Source organism: Nilaparvata lugens, chromosome 10, assembly GCF_014356525.2.
Source record: "Nilaparvata lugens isolate BPH chromosome 10, ASM1435652v1, whole genome shotgun sequence".
NCBI classification, from domain to species: domain Eukaryota; kingdom Metazoa; phylum Arthropoda; class Insecta; order Hemiptera; family Delphacidae; genus Nilaparvata; species Nilaparvata lugens.
In genome coordinates, this window is record NC_052513.1 from 7,961,562 (window position 1) to 7,977,730 (window position 16,169).

Consider the following 16,169-nt stretch of genomic DNA (forward strand, 5'->3'; position numbering starts at 1 on the left):
ACACATTCATGTACAAAATAACATTGTATGTCTCGAATGAAGAGATTGATTGATTGAAAATAAAGATATTATTTTATTGTTTCAGGTGAAAACTAGGTCATATATCGTTTTACTGGAACGGAGTAGGTCTGAAGAATGGAACAGACACTGTCAATAAAGTAGAAACTCCAAAGGATTTGCATTGGAAGAGGAATACTTAATAAGTATAGGAGTCAAGTATGAAAGTAGAATCACTAAGTCTTCATGATACATCGTATACTATCATATCAAAACACTTGATTGTGAATTTCTGTATCAAGTATTTAAACGGGTTTTATCAATCCGATTCCATTATTGTTATTAATTTATTGTTACAGAAAGGTGAATAAATTATTTAAATATAAGATAGAAAGTGGAATTATTTCTTTACATTGTACTTAACCGGAGACGGCGTCGGAAGCAGGGGACTTTTTAAATTGCTGGGTTAAATGGTTGTAGTCATCAAAGTCACCGAAGAATTGCAATCGTGTGCAGAAATAGAGTAGGCTATAGATATTTATATGAATATTGGTTGTGTCAAACGTCAACTACATTTTTTATTTTGCATTTATATTCAAAAATTAAAAAATCTGGTGTGGTGCACTCACACAACTTTCCTTGCCGTTATGAAAAATGATCCTCTGACGCTAGTCTTCACGCTCATTTCAAGTCTAATTTTTTGTTTAAATTGTATCTGAAGCCTGATAATTGGGAAACTAAAATCAAACTTTGCATACATGGGGCGGAGCTCCTGAATTTTTTTTCAGATATGGGACTTGTGGCAGTTGATAGAGCTTATCAATAACTATTCTAGGTATAAATTTGATAAAAATCGTTGGAGCCGTTTTCGAGAAAATCGCGAAAACCTGTTTCTGACAAAATTTTTGCCATTTTAGCCGCCATCTTGAATTGCATTTGATCGAAATTGTTCGTGTCGGATCCTTATATTGTAAGGACCTTAAGTTCCAAATTTTAAGTCATTCTGTTAATTGGGAGATGAGATATTGTGTACACAGACGCACATACACTCATACACACACACACACACACACCACACACACACACACCACACACACACACACACCACACACACACACACACATACAGACCAATACCCAAAAACCACTTTTTTGGACTCAGGGGACCTTGAAACGTATAGAAATTGGGGTACCTTAACTTTTTTCGGAAAGCAATACATTCCTTACCTATGGTAATAGGGCAAGGAAAGTAAAAAAACTAATAAATTGATGGGGCACTATACCTGTATGCGCGTGCCAGAAGTGTGTACCAGCATTACCAGCGATCCATTGGTACCTGAAGGTGTTGCCGAAGAGAATGGGGCACTGCGTCAACATGGGCACTCCGTCACTGTACTGAGTACCCCGCTGCCACAGACCGTGCCAATGAATGGTCAGCTCCAGACCGTCCATCATGTTGTGCACGTCAATCACCACTTTGTCTCCCTCGCAAACCTATACGTCACAATACAAATATTCATTCAAATTGCAAACTTCCTTGTTCAAAGTATTGAGGCTATACACTATAGAATATTCATTCAAATTGCAAACTTCCTTGTTCAAAGTACTGAGGCTATACACTATAGAATATTCATTCAAATTGCAAACTTCCTTGTTCAAAGTACTGAGGCTATACACTATAGAATATTCATTCAAATTGCAAACTTCCTTGTTCAAAGTACTGAGGCTATACACTATAGAATATTCATTCAAATTGCAAACTTCCTTGTTCAAAGTACTGAGGCTATACACTATAGAATATTCATTCAAATTGCAAACTTCCTTGTTCAAAGTACTGAGGCTATACACTATAGAATATTCATTCAAATTGCAAACTTCCTTGTTCAAAGTACTGAGGCTATACACTATAGAATATTCATTCAAATTGCAAACTTCCTTGTTCAAAGTACTGAGGCTATACACTATAGAATATTCATTCAAATTGCAAACTTCCTTGTTCAAAGTACTGAGGCTATACACTATAGAATATTCATTCAAATTGCAAACTTCCTTGTTCAAAGTACTGAGGCTATACACTATAGAATATTCATTCAAATTGCAAACTTCCTTGTTCAAAGTACTGAGGCTATACACTATAGAATATTCATTCAAATTGCAAACTTCCTTGTTCAAAGTACTGAGGCTATACACTATAGAATATTCATTCAAATTGCAAACTTCCTTGTTCAAAGTACTGAGTAACTTAAATACATTCATCAAGATCAGCAAATCCAATAAATTTAATACATTCAACAAATCCACTTAACTCAAAAAACTTAACAATTTTAGTTAACTTATCTAATTCAATTAGTTTACAGACTTCACTTTCAATAAAAAGAACCTACTCAATTAACAAAAACCATTTTAAAATATTTCCATCGAAAAGAATCGTTATTGGTTATGTAGCCCTTACGATTTCAGAGACCATAGTATCCCTCCTAGCCAGTGCCTTAGTAGTATATTGATAAACATGTTCAATTTTCTCAACATTAAAATTAGATAATAAAACCATTATTTTATCAACGTTTTGAACTATGTTATGAACATGAGGCGCAATGTATTGAATCCTGAGGTCTTCATAAGAGGGACAAACAAGAAGAAAATGCAGAATTGTTTCTAAGTGTGATTCACAAGCGGGGCATATTCTCTGTGGCTCAACTTGATACCTGTTACCATTAACTTGAATGAATGTACTTTTTGCCGATAATCTCAACTGTGTTACGCATCTAATCATTCGAATTGGCAGCTGAAAAGTAAGCTGTTCTCCCAGTACCGAATCAGGATTGAACATTCCATACAAAGGAGACATCTGAGAATTGTCAGACCTACATCTATCCTCCTCTATCATCCTCCCCGAATACGCTTCCAGTATTCTATTTCTGTTGTTAAGCAGATCCACTGCATCAAATCCATATTCCGTCCATAAATCCCGAAACTGAACAGTTTCCAACTCCCTCTTCATATAAGACATCCAATTACTTTCGAAGTTTGTTTTTAATAGAAGTCGATAACACACATGAGGGTACCTAGACTCTGCCATGTTTACAACTTTGATCAACCATGACAGGCATCTTTTAAAGACATGAAACTTGAGTTTCGGCCTACCAGTCTCCAATCTGACACTCCAACTCGGCGTCGACCGGATCAGCAGCAGTAGACGTTTCAAGAAGAATAACTGTGCTTTCTCTATTGCTTCTTCATAACCCAAACCCCAAACCTCTGAACCATATAGGCAGGATGGGATGACAACGGTATCAAACAACTTCATCTTTTCTATCCATTTCTCTGATCTGACTCTAGACAAAACATTAATCGCCACTGTTGATTCCGCTTTAGCCCTACTTATTGATCGTCTTAACATCTCTGTATATCTTCCTGAAGATTGAAATATAACTCCTAAATAATTATACTGGCTACACATTTCTATTTTCTCCTCCCCGAGCTTGAAACTGGATTTATGGCATTTGCTTAATCGACCTCTATGGAAAGTCAGTATTTTGGTTTTGTTAGCATTCACCTTGAGACCTACTCCTGCACTGTATTGGTCCAAACATTTCAATTTATTTCGCACGTCTGAAATGCTATCAGCCAGAATGACTATGTCATCGGCGTATTGCAGCATTAACACATCATTGTCGCCGTCAAGATTCAGGCCATGCAATCCTCTCTCTCTAAAAAACGACTCTATACCTGATGTGTAGAGGGCGAAGAGGAGGGGACTGGCAGGGTCTCCCTGCAACACGCCTTTAGTCATTGCTATTGGCTCAGAATAAACCCCTTTGGACCTATTTTCAACTACTAAAGTCAAGTTACAATACAGGTTTTGAAAGATGTTAATAATTCTCCTACTTATGCCAAGTGCTCTCAATTTCTGCCAAAGGCGATCATGAGGGACGGAGTCGAATGCCGATTCATAATCAATGAAAATTGCGTATACTTTCCTTTTTTTAAATTGCATATAATATTTAACTATTGTATCCAGTACAAAAATATTGTCAACGCATGAACGACCTTTACGGAATCCCGACTGACTCTCCTCCATCATTCCGCACTCATCCGCCCACAGTGCCAATCTGTCCGTTATTATGCCAGTGAAAAGTTTGAGGATACAATTCGCAATCGCTATACCTCTGTAGTTCTTGGGATCCAGTTTACAGCCCTTCTTAAACAGCAAGAATATTTTAAGCCTTGACCAAGTTGTTGGAATTTCACTCGTCTCTAATATTGAATTGAATAGGTGAATCATCAACTCTTTTCCTTCGAAAGCTAAAAATTTGAAAAATTCGTATGAAATCATATCCAAGCCCGGTGCACTCCCATTCTTTAACCTTCTCAGTTTATTCTCTAACTCTAACAAATCTACTGGTTTATCGATAAGTGGATGTCTTACATCGAACAATATACAATTCTTTCCAATAGAAGTTGGTTCATATTTCTCTTTAAAAAATCTCGCCCATTCCTCCAAGTTAATGTGGTTAAATTCTGCATTCTTTTTCCCCCTGACCAGCCGTACCGTTCCCCAGAATTCTTTCGCGTTTTTAACATTTTTAAACTTTTGTCTTATATTATCATTGAATTCTTTCTTTTTCTGTTCTACTGTACTCTTGTACAACATTTTACAGCTCATGAAATGATTTAGTGCGCTTAGATCTTGAGTTCTACTTTTAAAATTTCTGTATGCTTTGCGTAACTGCCTCTTCAATTCATTACAATGCCTATCGTACCAGGGCTTATTTCTGAACTCGGTGACTCTTACAACATTTTTCATCATGCCTAGAGAATCTGCTTTTTCTATGATACCCTTTATCAAATTGTCAGCCAAATTCTGAACATTTTCCACATTATCACATAATCTATTTGGCGCTACGAAATCACTACTATATTCTGATTTACATGAATCGTTCCAGCAGAACTTTGTTTGACGCTTATTTGAAAAAGTCTCTATCACCCTATCCGAACTAATTTCAGTAGAAACAATAAGCGGTAGGTGATCGGAAGTCAGAACTATATCGGAAACCTCCATATCTGAAATATAAGGAAAGCTATCTAAGTTCACCCAGACGAAATCTATCACACTACTTCCGTTAGTATTATTGAAAGTGAATTGACCTGGAATATCACTTCTACTTCTCCCATTCAAAACAAAAAATAAATTATCCTCCATAATACTGACTAATTTTTGAGCATTCCTTGAAACAAAACCGTCTCGTGATATTCTATCAGCGCATAGATCTGAGTTGTTGAATACCTCGCTCTCGAAGCACTGATTCAACTCTCCTATTCTCAAGTTGAAATCGCCGCCAATCACAACCGGAAAAGATGAAAGCAATAACTCATGCTTCAATAGGCAATCTTGGAGCTCATTAACAGAACTTGCATTTCTATCAGGTTTCATGTAAATTGAACAAATAATGATACTGCCTACAGGACAATTGACTTTAACCATAAGCATGAAGTCCTTAGCCTCAATCAAGGATGCTTTTAAATTACTTTTTATTAATATAATTAAACCTCCACTAGCCCTACCTCTCGAATTTATTTCTTTCTTGGCTGGTGTACTAAAAACTATATAATCTTTAAATGACTGAAACTTAAAATTAGAAGAGTCCACTAACCAGGTTTCACTCAAACAAATTATATCAATTTTTTTGAACTGTTCCGTCTGGGTTTTATCTAAATTCAGAAAGTTTTTAAGACCATGAGAGTTCCAAAATAGAATTTTTAAACATTCTGAAATATTCTCTGTTGATCCTACCTTGACTTTGTTTGCTTTTCTACCTGTCACCTCCATCTCCTCGCTTCTGGATCGAGCTGCTTCGTTGCTGATTGGCAGTAGGCCTACTGCTGAACGGCTGCTCTCTCCAGTCTTCCCTGTCTGCTATTGTGAGAGTCCCCGACCGCTCCTCGAAGTAGCGCTATGGCGGGAGGGTGTGACGGTTTTTCCTCCTGCTAGCCATGCTTTCATTCCAGAAGGTTTTGTTGCAGGGGTCTTCGAGGACTTTGTCGCATTTATTTGTGACCCCGCTGCCGCCGTATTAGACCGGAGCACCCTGGAAGTACGATCTGAGTTGATCCTCGGGCGCGCATTGTGATTAGGTTTCTTGACTGGGTTGTCCCCCTCCACGTGGATGAGCGCTTTTGCTCCCATCTTCAATCTTGATGCCGCAGTCTGAGACAATTGACTAATAGATTCATTTTGAATTGAAGATATTTGTGAAAGACTTTCGTGGACGACCTGAATTGTCTCGTCATTTATAATTTGGTCCGATGCCGAAGACCCATCTTCAACTAAAGCAGAGTTCATACATGAATCCACCCTTATTTGATTATCATCATCACCTTTCAGTTCCTGACCGCTCCTACTTTCAAATTTATTTTTCAGCTCTTCCAGCGAATAAGGGCGACCGTTGACTATGAGTTTGTCGTATTGTAAAACAGCGTGATTTCCATCTCTCCTAGCAATCGACAAGAATTTTTTTAGTTCCCTACGTGTACCTCTGACGCGAGCCGTGAAATCCTCTTCTACTACGATATTACAGTCTTTGAATCTCCGCCTCTGACTTAAGATTTCTAGCTTTTTCTTAAAATTCAAAAGCTTTACAATAATTGGCCTACCGTTTGCAGCTCGGCGACCAATTCTATGCGCTCGCTCTATGTCGTATGGCTCCATATTCACATTCAATTTTGCCCGAATAATATCTTTGATCATGACCTCGCACATGTTACTGTTCTCCCCGTTCTCCTCTTGAATGTTGTAGAACACTAAGTTGTTACGTCTTGAAAATCCCTCTAAGCGATCCACGTCTACCTTTAATTGGCTGTTTTCCTTAGAAAGACGATCACAATGTTTCTTAAGCATAGCAACCTCATTATTCAATACCACAATATCCTTATTTATGTTCAACACAGCACTTTTTATTTCGGGAATGTCAACAATTATTTTTTCTATATTTTCTAATTTTTGAAACAAATGCTTCAAAAAAGGTGAGTCTAGTCTAGAGCAGCTTATCACCTTTTGCTCATAGTAAAATGGCTCAACTAATTCGTATGAGAAAGAGGAAACTATACCAGATACTATCACAACCAATAGTGTAGAACTATAAAACTCTTTTTAGATTCAACAATGATATATATCACCATTATTCCTACAAAAGAATAAATACAAAAGCTAACTGTTATAAAGATAGCCATCACAAAATAGGAAATAGGCATTTAAAAATATGAGAGTGTAGACGATTATAAGAATATGCTGAAGATTATTATAGAGATATTTTTTCACGCTATTATTGTAAAATTCTAAACTCAACTAACCAAAAACTGTATTCATAAAATAATATAGAAAACAGAGCAGACGACGCAAACACAAGCGGTGCCCCCTGTTTGCATATTTAGCGCTTCCGTGAGCTATAAATACAAATTAAGGCTAAAAAAGCAAATCAGCTGATGAAAATTCTTTAAAATACGTGAGCATTTGCTCCAGAGTTCAGGAGCATAAGGTAAGAGTATAAGGTAAAGCTTATTCATATCAAAATGAGCAAATTCTTTCGCTTCTACCTTTTGTTCATGAGCAAAACCTTATGCTCAATGCTTTTGCTCATGAGCATTTGCTCTGGTTTTATTCATATGGGCCAATATCTCACCTGTATACTGGGTCCTGGTATCATTCTGTTGACTGACAAAATACCTCTCTCCACACCATCAGCAAGCACACACTGACAGTGACTCCACACTGTGTTGGTCGCATTTGGTGTACACACTTGACAGGCCCTGAAAACAATCATTGAGGGCATAAGAAACCTAGAAATTTTCAATCATATTGAGTTAGTAATAACTAACTTAATTTTATGGATTTGTTTATTAGTAGGCTATATTAGTTATTTTAGCTAATATTCATCATTATAGAGTATTCATACACTACCGTAAATAATTATTGGTTTTATAGATAAAGTAAAAAATTAATAATTTGGAAACGATGAACGTCTCTCGAACAATAGATTGGTGGAGACGAAAATCCTCACATCAACTTTAGGAATAGTCAACTATGGTGTAACTTTTCTATTCCCGGGATATTTTTTGAATTACTTGATGTGATATTTTTTCTACTATCAATTCTTCGTCGCTTTTACTTCTGGTATTGTTTTTATCATAGCATTCTTCTCTCAGACTACTTCTCCCACTTCTTGCTTTCTTATGTGATATGTCAACCATGTGTACAATCTTTAAAATATTAATACGATACTAAAGTGAGATCTGGGTGAAGCACTCAATTTTAATTATCGTAGATTTCCCATGTAATATTATAGTAAATATACCATGTCGATATGAATATTGGAATTCTTCAAATAGTGGCAATATTAAGACCATGTTTTATCATTTCGCTGCATACTTTCAGTTGCAATGAAAATCTCAATTTCAATAAATCCATAAAGACAGTTTAATAGATTGGAAAGTAACACCATTCCAATTATCTGTGCTTGAACCGAGTATTTGCTTGGCCACGCAGAATTTAAATCAATTAGGAAGTGAATGTTCTGTTCAATTGGATTTCTGCAGTCTCACCAATGATAAGATTCATGTGTTTGAATTCATTGACTTATGACGACACATAAAATACCATATTTCATAAGAAAGTAGCAGGGTGAACTGATGTCTACAATATAATTATACGTTATGGATAAAGTAATAATTATTGGATTTATAGATCACGTGGGCTTGAAGAGTAAATTTCTAACTCTAATATATACGTTGAACGTTTCTCGCTAATTTAATTATAGATCAGTTTCCTTTCCATGAATAATTTCACATATTTCTCAATGATAAGTAGCATGATTTAGGTCTACTCGTATATACAGGGGATAAACACCATAAAATACGGTTCAGAAAACTTGGATGACAACTTCAGCGAATTACTGGGAACATAATTTTCCATTAATATCAGTCGGTTGCCAAAGAATTAAATTCTCAGTTAACGCGTACCGGTAAATCGTATGTTGTACGAGTAAATAGCAGTTACTCTTCCCGCTATCCTTTCTCTAATTAGTAATGAAAAGATTTACTAAGTATTCAGTGACTGAAGGTGAAGTTACTTGGTTTTTATCTATGAATAATGTTAATTGAAAATTATGATTGGTGAGAAGTAGCTTCCCGGTTTTAACCGATACTATAAAGTTTGTCTCTCGATGGTTTCTCAATATGAATGACCAATGATTATCCGTTTCAAGTCAATATGATTGATAGTCAGGATAACATTATGAATATAAAATATTTCAAAATGAAGACTTTATGGCCTCTTTCCGTGGTGGCTCCGTGGTGGAATCTAATGTGTCCTTTTCCAAAATAAAATGAATGAAACGTAAAATGAACATGTAATTTACTGAAAATATTATCCAGATATATTGAAGAGGCAAACACGGCAATATACTGTAGTGATAAACCAATTACTTCAAGCTTCAAATATCAGTCATACAATGAATTAGTTATTGAATTTATTAAATTAATATTTTCAGACAATAGTAATCCAATATTTGGCATATTCTCCGAAAAATTTCATTTCATTTAAATTTAATTTTCTGTCAGACTATAATTGAATGAAAATTGAAATCAGTCCTATCAAATTTTTTGAAGACTCCTGCACACAGCAGACATTGGTCTCAGAGGAGATAGCGAAATAGATAAATTTCCTACGCCTATAGGAAATTATATACACGCTACTGTACAAAACTTCATCTAAGACAAAGTTTTCTGCGCAAATCCTTTTTTTTCTTTTGAGGATATAATAGCATATCAATATAATGATTTGGGTTTCCATTCAATAAAATAGTGTAAAATAGTTTTGATGAAATTGTGTGGTACTGAATAATGGAATAGATGAATAAATAAACATTATTTTAAGAGTTGATTTTCCTCATTCTGATTTTTGTCATACACGAATGAAACTACAATATCGAGAAATGTGTAGTACAACTTACGCTCCTAGAACAGTGTAAAGTTCGGCGGTGAAGTGGTAATAGCAGGTCTTTGGCGGGTCACCCTCCCTGCAGGCACGCGCGCACTCCTCTGGGGAGGAGAGGAGAGGATTTCTGCGCAGCTCATCCAAGCCTCGAGTGTCGAAGTCCAGAACCGAAGCTGGAGTGTACCTCGGAGGCTCGGTGATGTCTGGGCCAAAACCTACAACAAAACACAAAAATCATAAATGTTTAATAATCGATGTTGTTTTTCATGAAGGAACACTTTATAATTTATTTATCAATAATAATTATTTATTATGTATTCATAATAACTGAGTTGTAGTCTGGAGATTGGGTTTCCACGTAAATATTTGAAAAACACTCTTACTTTTGATAAGAAATGAGAACTGAATTTCAAACTCCTGAGGAGGAGCTGCATCAGCCTCATCACACCTCATTAGTAGTGAAATGCATTCCTCATGTCTCATAAAAATGTAAGTGCTTTCTTAAATATTTTCGTGGAAACACAATTTCTAGACTACAACTAAGTTAATTGGTACCGTAATCATAAAACAATCCTTCGATTTTCGCTCCAATGTCGTATGAAACGTATGATTCTAAGTCGTACCATAAGGCCTACCAGAAACCTACCTACTGAATTAGGCCTACCAGTTAATAGAATAACCCAATGTACCTAGAGTACATTGTATTCTAGGTACCTTGGAATACCTTGCTGAAGGTATTAGCTTTTACTTGATTGTAACAGAAGAATGTAATAAATTTGTCCCATAATAAGCACAAATAAAATAACAGAAGATAATTCAGACAATTACGTAGCTGTGTTGAAAGGGTATATCATGAAGAGCTGCCACATGTGACTGGAAAATCACTATTGAAATAGTCCAACATTAAATAAGCAATAGAAGAAATACATAAGAGTGTAAAATCAGTGTAGGCCTACGAACGAGTATATTCGAATTAAATGTGGGAGAAAAATCCGCAAGATTCAATTACCGTATACATTCTCTCCCTCTAGCCCAATGAGGTAGCGTTTCATAAATGGATTTTTCCTGAGGATGGTGGTCACATGAGCTTTCGACTTATGGGTGGAATGAGTAGTGAAAAGGAAGATTTCAATTCACAAATTACTTGAGTAGAGCTTCAAGATTAATTCGATTAGTTCATAAGTTATTGCTCTACTTCATCCATCATAGATCATAGTGCTGCATTCACTATGCTTTGCAATGTGTGTAGTCCTTCGTACGAGTATATAGATTCAACTCGAGATAAAACTCATATTGTTAGATATTTTCTGCGGTCAGAATTATACAAGACAAAATAGTACTTATTCTGGGACTACTTTCACCCTGAAAATAATATTATAATGAGCACTGTAGAAATCAATTTTAAATAGTAATGTTTTCTTACTTCTGGTTGATGACTTCGCAATAATGAGTATAACAAACCAACAATAACAGAAAAAGCATGCAATTCAAGCCGTTGCACCAATGTGAACTCTATAATTGGTATCTATAAAAGTAAACACTCTCTCGAAGATAACTTCGTTCGCTCTCCTTTGCAATGAGATGTACTTTTCAGATAAAGATTATTTCTGTGATTACAACACTCATGAAACTGAAGCGCTCTCGAACCCGTTACGTATTCATTTTACGTATTATACGTAATTTACGTATTATTCATTATACGTATTCATTTTCAACAGTGATTGACAAAACGTTCCGAATCATGGAATCGCATCAGTCTGAATAAACATATATCCTCTATTAATCAGGTCTTTTCACTTGAGTCTCAACTCAATGCTCTACCTTAGTATGCTCCCTTCTAAAAAAATCTCCCAGTAGTACAGGAGAGCTTCCGATGAATAAGATTAAGAGAAAAGTGTGAGATCATCCTCTATCTAGTGTTTTAGCACAGGAAGATTCGGCATTTTCCTCGAAGGAGATAATCCTTTATCCAGTGTTTGAGCACAGAAAGATTTGACATTTCCGACTATTATTATCACGTTGAGTTATCTTGTCATAACAAATAACAGTAAATTATCCATTTGATGAATCATTTTGATATATTATTTACAAGAACGTGTTGAGTTGAACATTGGTTCCTACTCATGCAACCAGCTCAGAGAAGAAGAGATCTTGACACGTTTTTTATGTTAACAATAGGCAGGCATTCAAAAACTCTCAGTATTTACCGAGAACTCGACTGTGGGAAACAGGAGCTTTGTTCAATTACATCATTTTGTGGCTCGTAAAGGAATGAAGATATGATGAAACAAGTGCCGTTACATGCAAAACATTCCAAACATAAGTCATATAGTTCCATTATATTTCTTTCATGCGTTCACGCTTTTATGGAGTTTTTGAATTAATAACATAAGAAGTATGTTTGATTTATTATATTGGCTATGTGATATATATATATATGTAATTTATTTGAAAAATGAATCAATATTGAGGGAATTTGAAAGTATCCAATTTTCTGAATCAACGATTTTCAGGGTAGATTGATTTTAACTATACAATACTAAGAGAATACTATCCTCTACCTACAATACTATCAATACCATGAATTAATTCATTTAGAAGCAACAGCTTTTATAGCAAGAGCCAAATTCAATTAGTAGGGAGGATTCATCAAACTGTTGTACATGAATACACTATAAAACACATAATCTTAAGCTATATTAAACAAAAACGTATTCTTGACTATATTAAAAATGCTAGAAGTGCTTGAAAATGCACTTGAGAGTGTTTGAAAATGCTAAATGCTTATATTCTTGAGCTGTTTAAAATGCCAGCATAATGGATAGGACAAATCTGAGGACGTCCATACATGAGATTCTAATTCAGATCTAATTTATTCGCAAATCATTGGCAAGGTTTTCGAATGAAAGTGAAGAATTTCGATTACCGGTTGGAAGCAAGATTCTTGACCCGATTGACGACGCGCGTTTACTTGCACCTTGAAAGTGGCGGCGTTCTTTATTATGCGGCGGTGAGTAGGCCTACGAAGATATACAGCCAATATAGATATTTATATAGACGATATAGGTATAGTAGACGACTGGATATAGCTATTTATATAGAATGTATAGGTATAGTGGACGACTTTGATATTGAAGAAGGAATGGCAATTAGTGCAGGAGCATTAGTACAGAGCACCCGGTCGGTATTATCCGCGCAGATCATAATGCAAGTGTATCATTCGGTAATTTATGTTCAAAGATCAAGGCCTCTCTTTCAAGGATTACAAGCCGTGCAACAATGGCTGCCGGGCCGTGAGAACTCTGTGGTACTAAGCCAGTTAGATGGAGTGGAAAATGGCTTCATCTGCCATGAAAAGGGAAATCTTGTCGGCCGGATTGGCATGAAAGTGGAGGCCTAATAAGTGCAATTGTACTTAGTTCCCCCATAGTATGAATAGACTAGTTGAGCTACACTTCTAGTAAGAGTTTAGGCCTACTGTAGGGATTCCGAATACTACAATGAGAGAATCTCAAATAATTGTATCTTTCAAGATAAAAGAGTTACTTTTACACCAACTGTTATTCATGAAATGGATTATCAAAAGTTGTTCATGAAATGGAAAGACTTCCTTGAAGAGGGGGACTACTGTATTTTGGAAGACTACTTGGTTTTTTCTTAGCTCCACAAAATTTTCCAAAATTGTTTTTGTTGGACTCTTGGTTAAAATTATTCTTCTGAATGAATTCCTCTGAATGAATTCCTCTGTGAATGAATTCCATTCACACAGTAAGAGAAATCCATGGCATTTGCAAGATGATTTCTGTTAAATCCAACTTCGATCTTGAGTCACTTTTTTCTTGTGAACATTCCATGATATAAATACAACACAGGGGTGCCCACCCCCCTCATTACCAATGCCTCATCTTCTAAATATCTCAAATCGTATCACCAGCCCCCCCTCACAAATAAGGTAGCCTCACATTGCAGAAAGGTGTGACCTTTTTAGGAATACCCCCAAGATTTGTTTTTGAGTTTTCGCCTAAATTTTCAATTTTTTTTATATAAAGTTACATTACATTAAGTACAATGAAACTTTTCCGACAAGTTCTGACTGCTTCAGCGGAGACTCACTCCAAAAGATAATTCCTATTCAAGTGTTGATTCTTCAATTAATAATCAATCGGTTGATTGTTCAATTTTGATTCAAATCGATTGAACTAATATGATGGGGTAGAAATTGATTATATGTTTTTCATAGAAGAAGAAGTGATATTCATCATTCACAGGCTTTGACTATTTCATTTATTCAACGGTACAACACCAATCCTAAAAAGAAAAAATATACGCGTGAGAAAACATGTAAAAACTCACATTGATAAATCTTACAACTATTCTATTCGGTCATCGAGACTGCTGTGTCTTGAGTTAATGTTTTTGTGAGGAACTCACCGACGCCTAGACTACCGCCGCCGCTTCCGCCACCGCCTCCACCCGAATAGAGAGGCGGATGCGTCTGCAGGAGGCCGTGCGACGACGAGAAGAAGCTGTTCGGGTCGGCGTCGGAGAATGACTGCGACGGCACCAGCTCTTGCTTCCACCATGCCGCTGACGTCGACTGGTCTCTGGCTGTCGCTTCTGCAACATCAACAACAATCAACTCATTTAAATATGTTTTCACCAAGATAAATGTGGCGAAAAGAAAATATTGATAGGAATATTGTAAATAGAAGATATTGGTAAATTATTTCCAACATCAATAGACAATGATTTTTTTCTAAATATGATGTCGTCTGACAAACTACAGTAGATTACTCTTCTAAATGGCTACCTGAGAATCATATACCTATACTGGAGAATCAGTATAACACGGATACGATGTATACAATGTATAAGATGTGTAAGATGTATAAGATGTACAAGATGTGTTTGATATGTAAGATGTATAGATTTATGTAATGTATAAGATGTATGCAAGTGATAGCATCCTCCCCCTTATATTCCAGAAATTACATTAGGTTTAATGGTCAAGCGCTAAAGTGGACACAATACTGTCCAAACTTCGCCACGTTATAAATAAAAAATTAAAAAAAGATAAGATGAAATAAAATAAAAAATTCTATTCTGAAATACGAATTATAGAGTGTTATCACATATAAAACAACGGAATAGAGAGGTGAGCCAGAGCCCGTTTTGCCTACGAATTATGGGGGACCTAAAGGCATCATTTTATAACGAAATGCGGAGTTTATATCATGGAACTTATTTTCCACTATGAATTATAGAGATCCGAATTATGAAGAATCCACTGTAGTTTTGCCGTTATATTTTTCCAAATATGAAAGGATAGTTTGAATACTCAGAAAATAATGAATTATAAGAAAAAGTGTATTTTACTTTGTTCAATTCTTTGTAATTCGTTTTATTGGAAGATGAATTTCATGAACTTCCATTTGATATTTGAATTAGGATTGCTGTCAGAAAAATTTGACCTACTGGATGAAAATCAGAATAACATTACTCTTGTATTCCTAACAATTCCTGCGAGAAAAGTATGCAAGGATAAAACATTTTGCAGCTTGTGAGAGCATGATTATATTTGAATTGCATAAAAATTACAGACAGACCGAGAATGAGTATAGATTTTCTTTTTATCATCGCTGCAATAAGTGGATGTTGAATAAATGATTCGATTACAATCGTTGAGCCCTCACACGCATGGATTGGCAACTCTTGATACAGTACAATAATTCAAAAAATCTTTCACATATTAGATAAGAAATTATTATTGTACCCGTACCAATATCCTATTCATGGAATGCAGTTGGAGAGGTCACAATGCTTCATTACATTATTGTGACTCTTCATTCATTATGTTTAGTATCTCGCTAGAATAGATTGCATAGATCACATGTGCCAACCTTTATAAAGACCGCGTTATTCTTATTCTATTAGGTCGGCCATTCATCTAATAGTCTACCTAAGGCCTGACTAAATTAACATTCAAAATAACAAAAGGGAATTTCCATTCATTCAGTGTAATAAATTAATATTACATGTATGCATGATTCAAAAGTGAATGAAACCGGTCCATGCTCTATTGTCATCTAGTTAAAAATCGTGACCTAACTCAACTCCGCCCCAGAGATTATTTATTCGGCGTTCTAACAAAGAGCAGACCGTACCTACAGTAATTATTTGAT

At 35.7% G+C, this 16,169-nt stretch overlaps 1 protein-coding gene across 1 annotated transcript in view; it reads right to left on the bottom strand.

Annotated features, from left to right (window-relative positions):
• The window catches only part of LOC111043379 (laccase-5), a 113,405-nt gene that overhangs the window by 15,470 nt on the left and 81,766 nt on the right, over window positions 1-16,169 (bottom strand). Inside the window, exons 2-5 of the mRNA XM_022328310.2 lie at window positions 14,419-14,604; window positions 10,004-10,202; window positions 7,676-7,802; window positions 1,280-1,490 (exon numbers count right to left, since the gene is read on the bottom strand). Coding sequence (XP_022184002.2) covers window positions 1,280-1,490; window positions 7,676-7,802; window positions 10,004-10,202; window positions 14,419-14,604 — 723 coding nt within the window. The remainder of the gene's footprint in view (window positions 1-1,279; window positions 1,491-7,675; window positions 7,803-10,003; window positions 10,203-14,418; window positions 14,605-16,169) is intronic.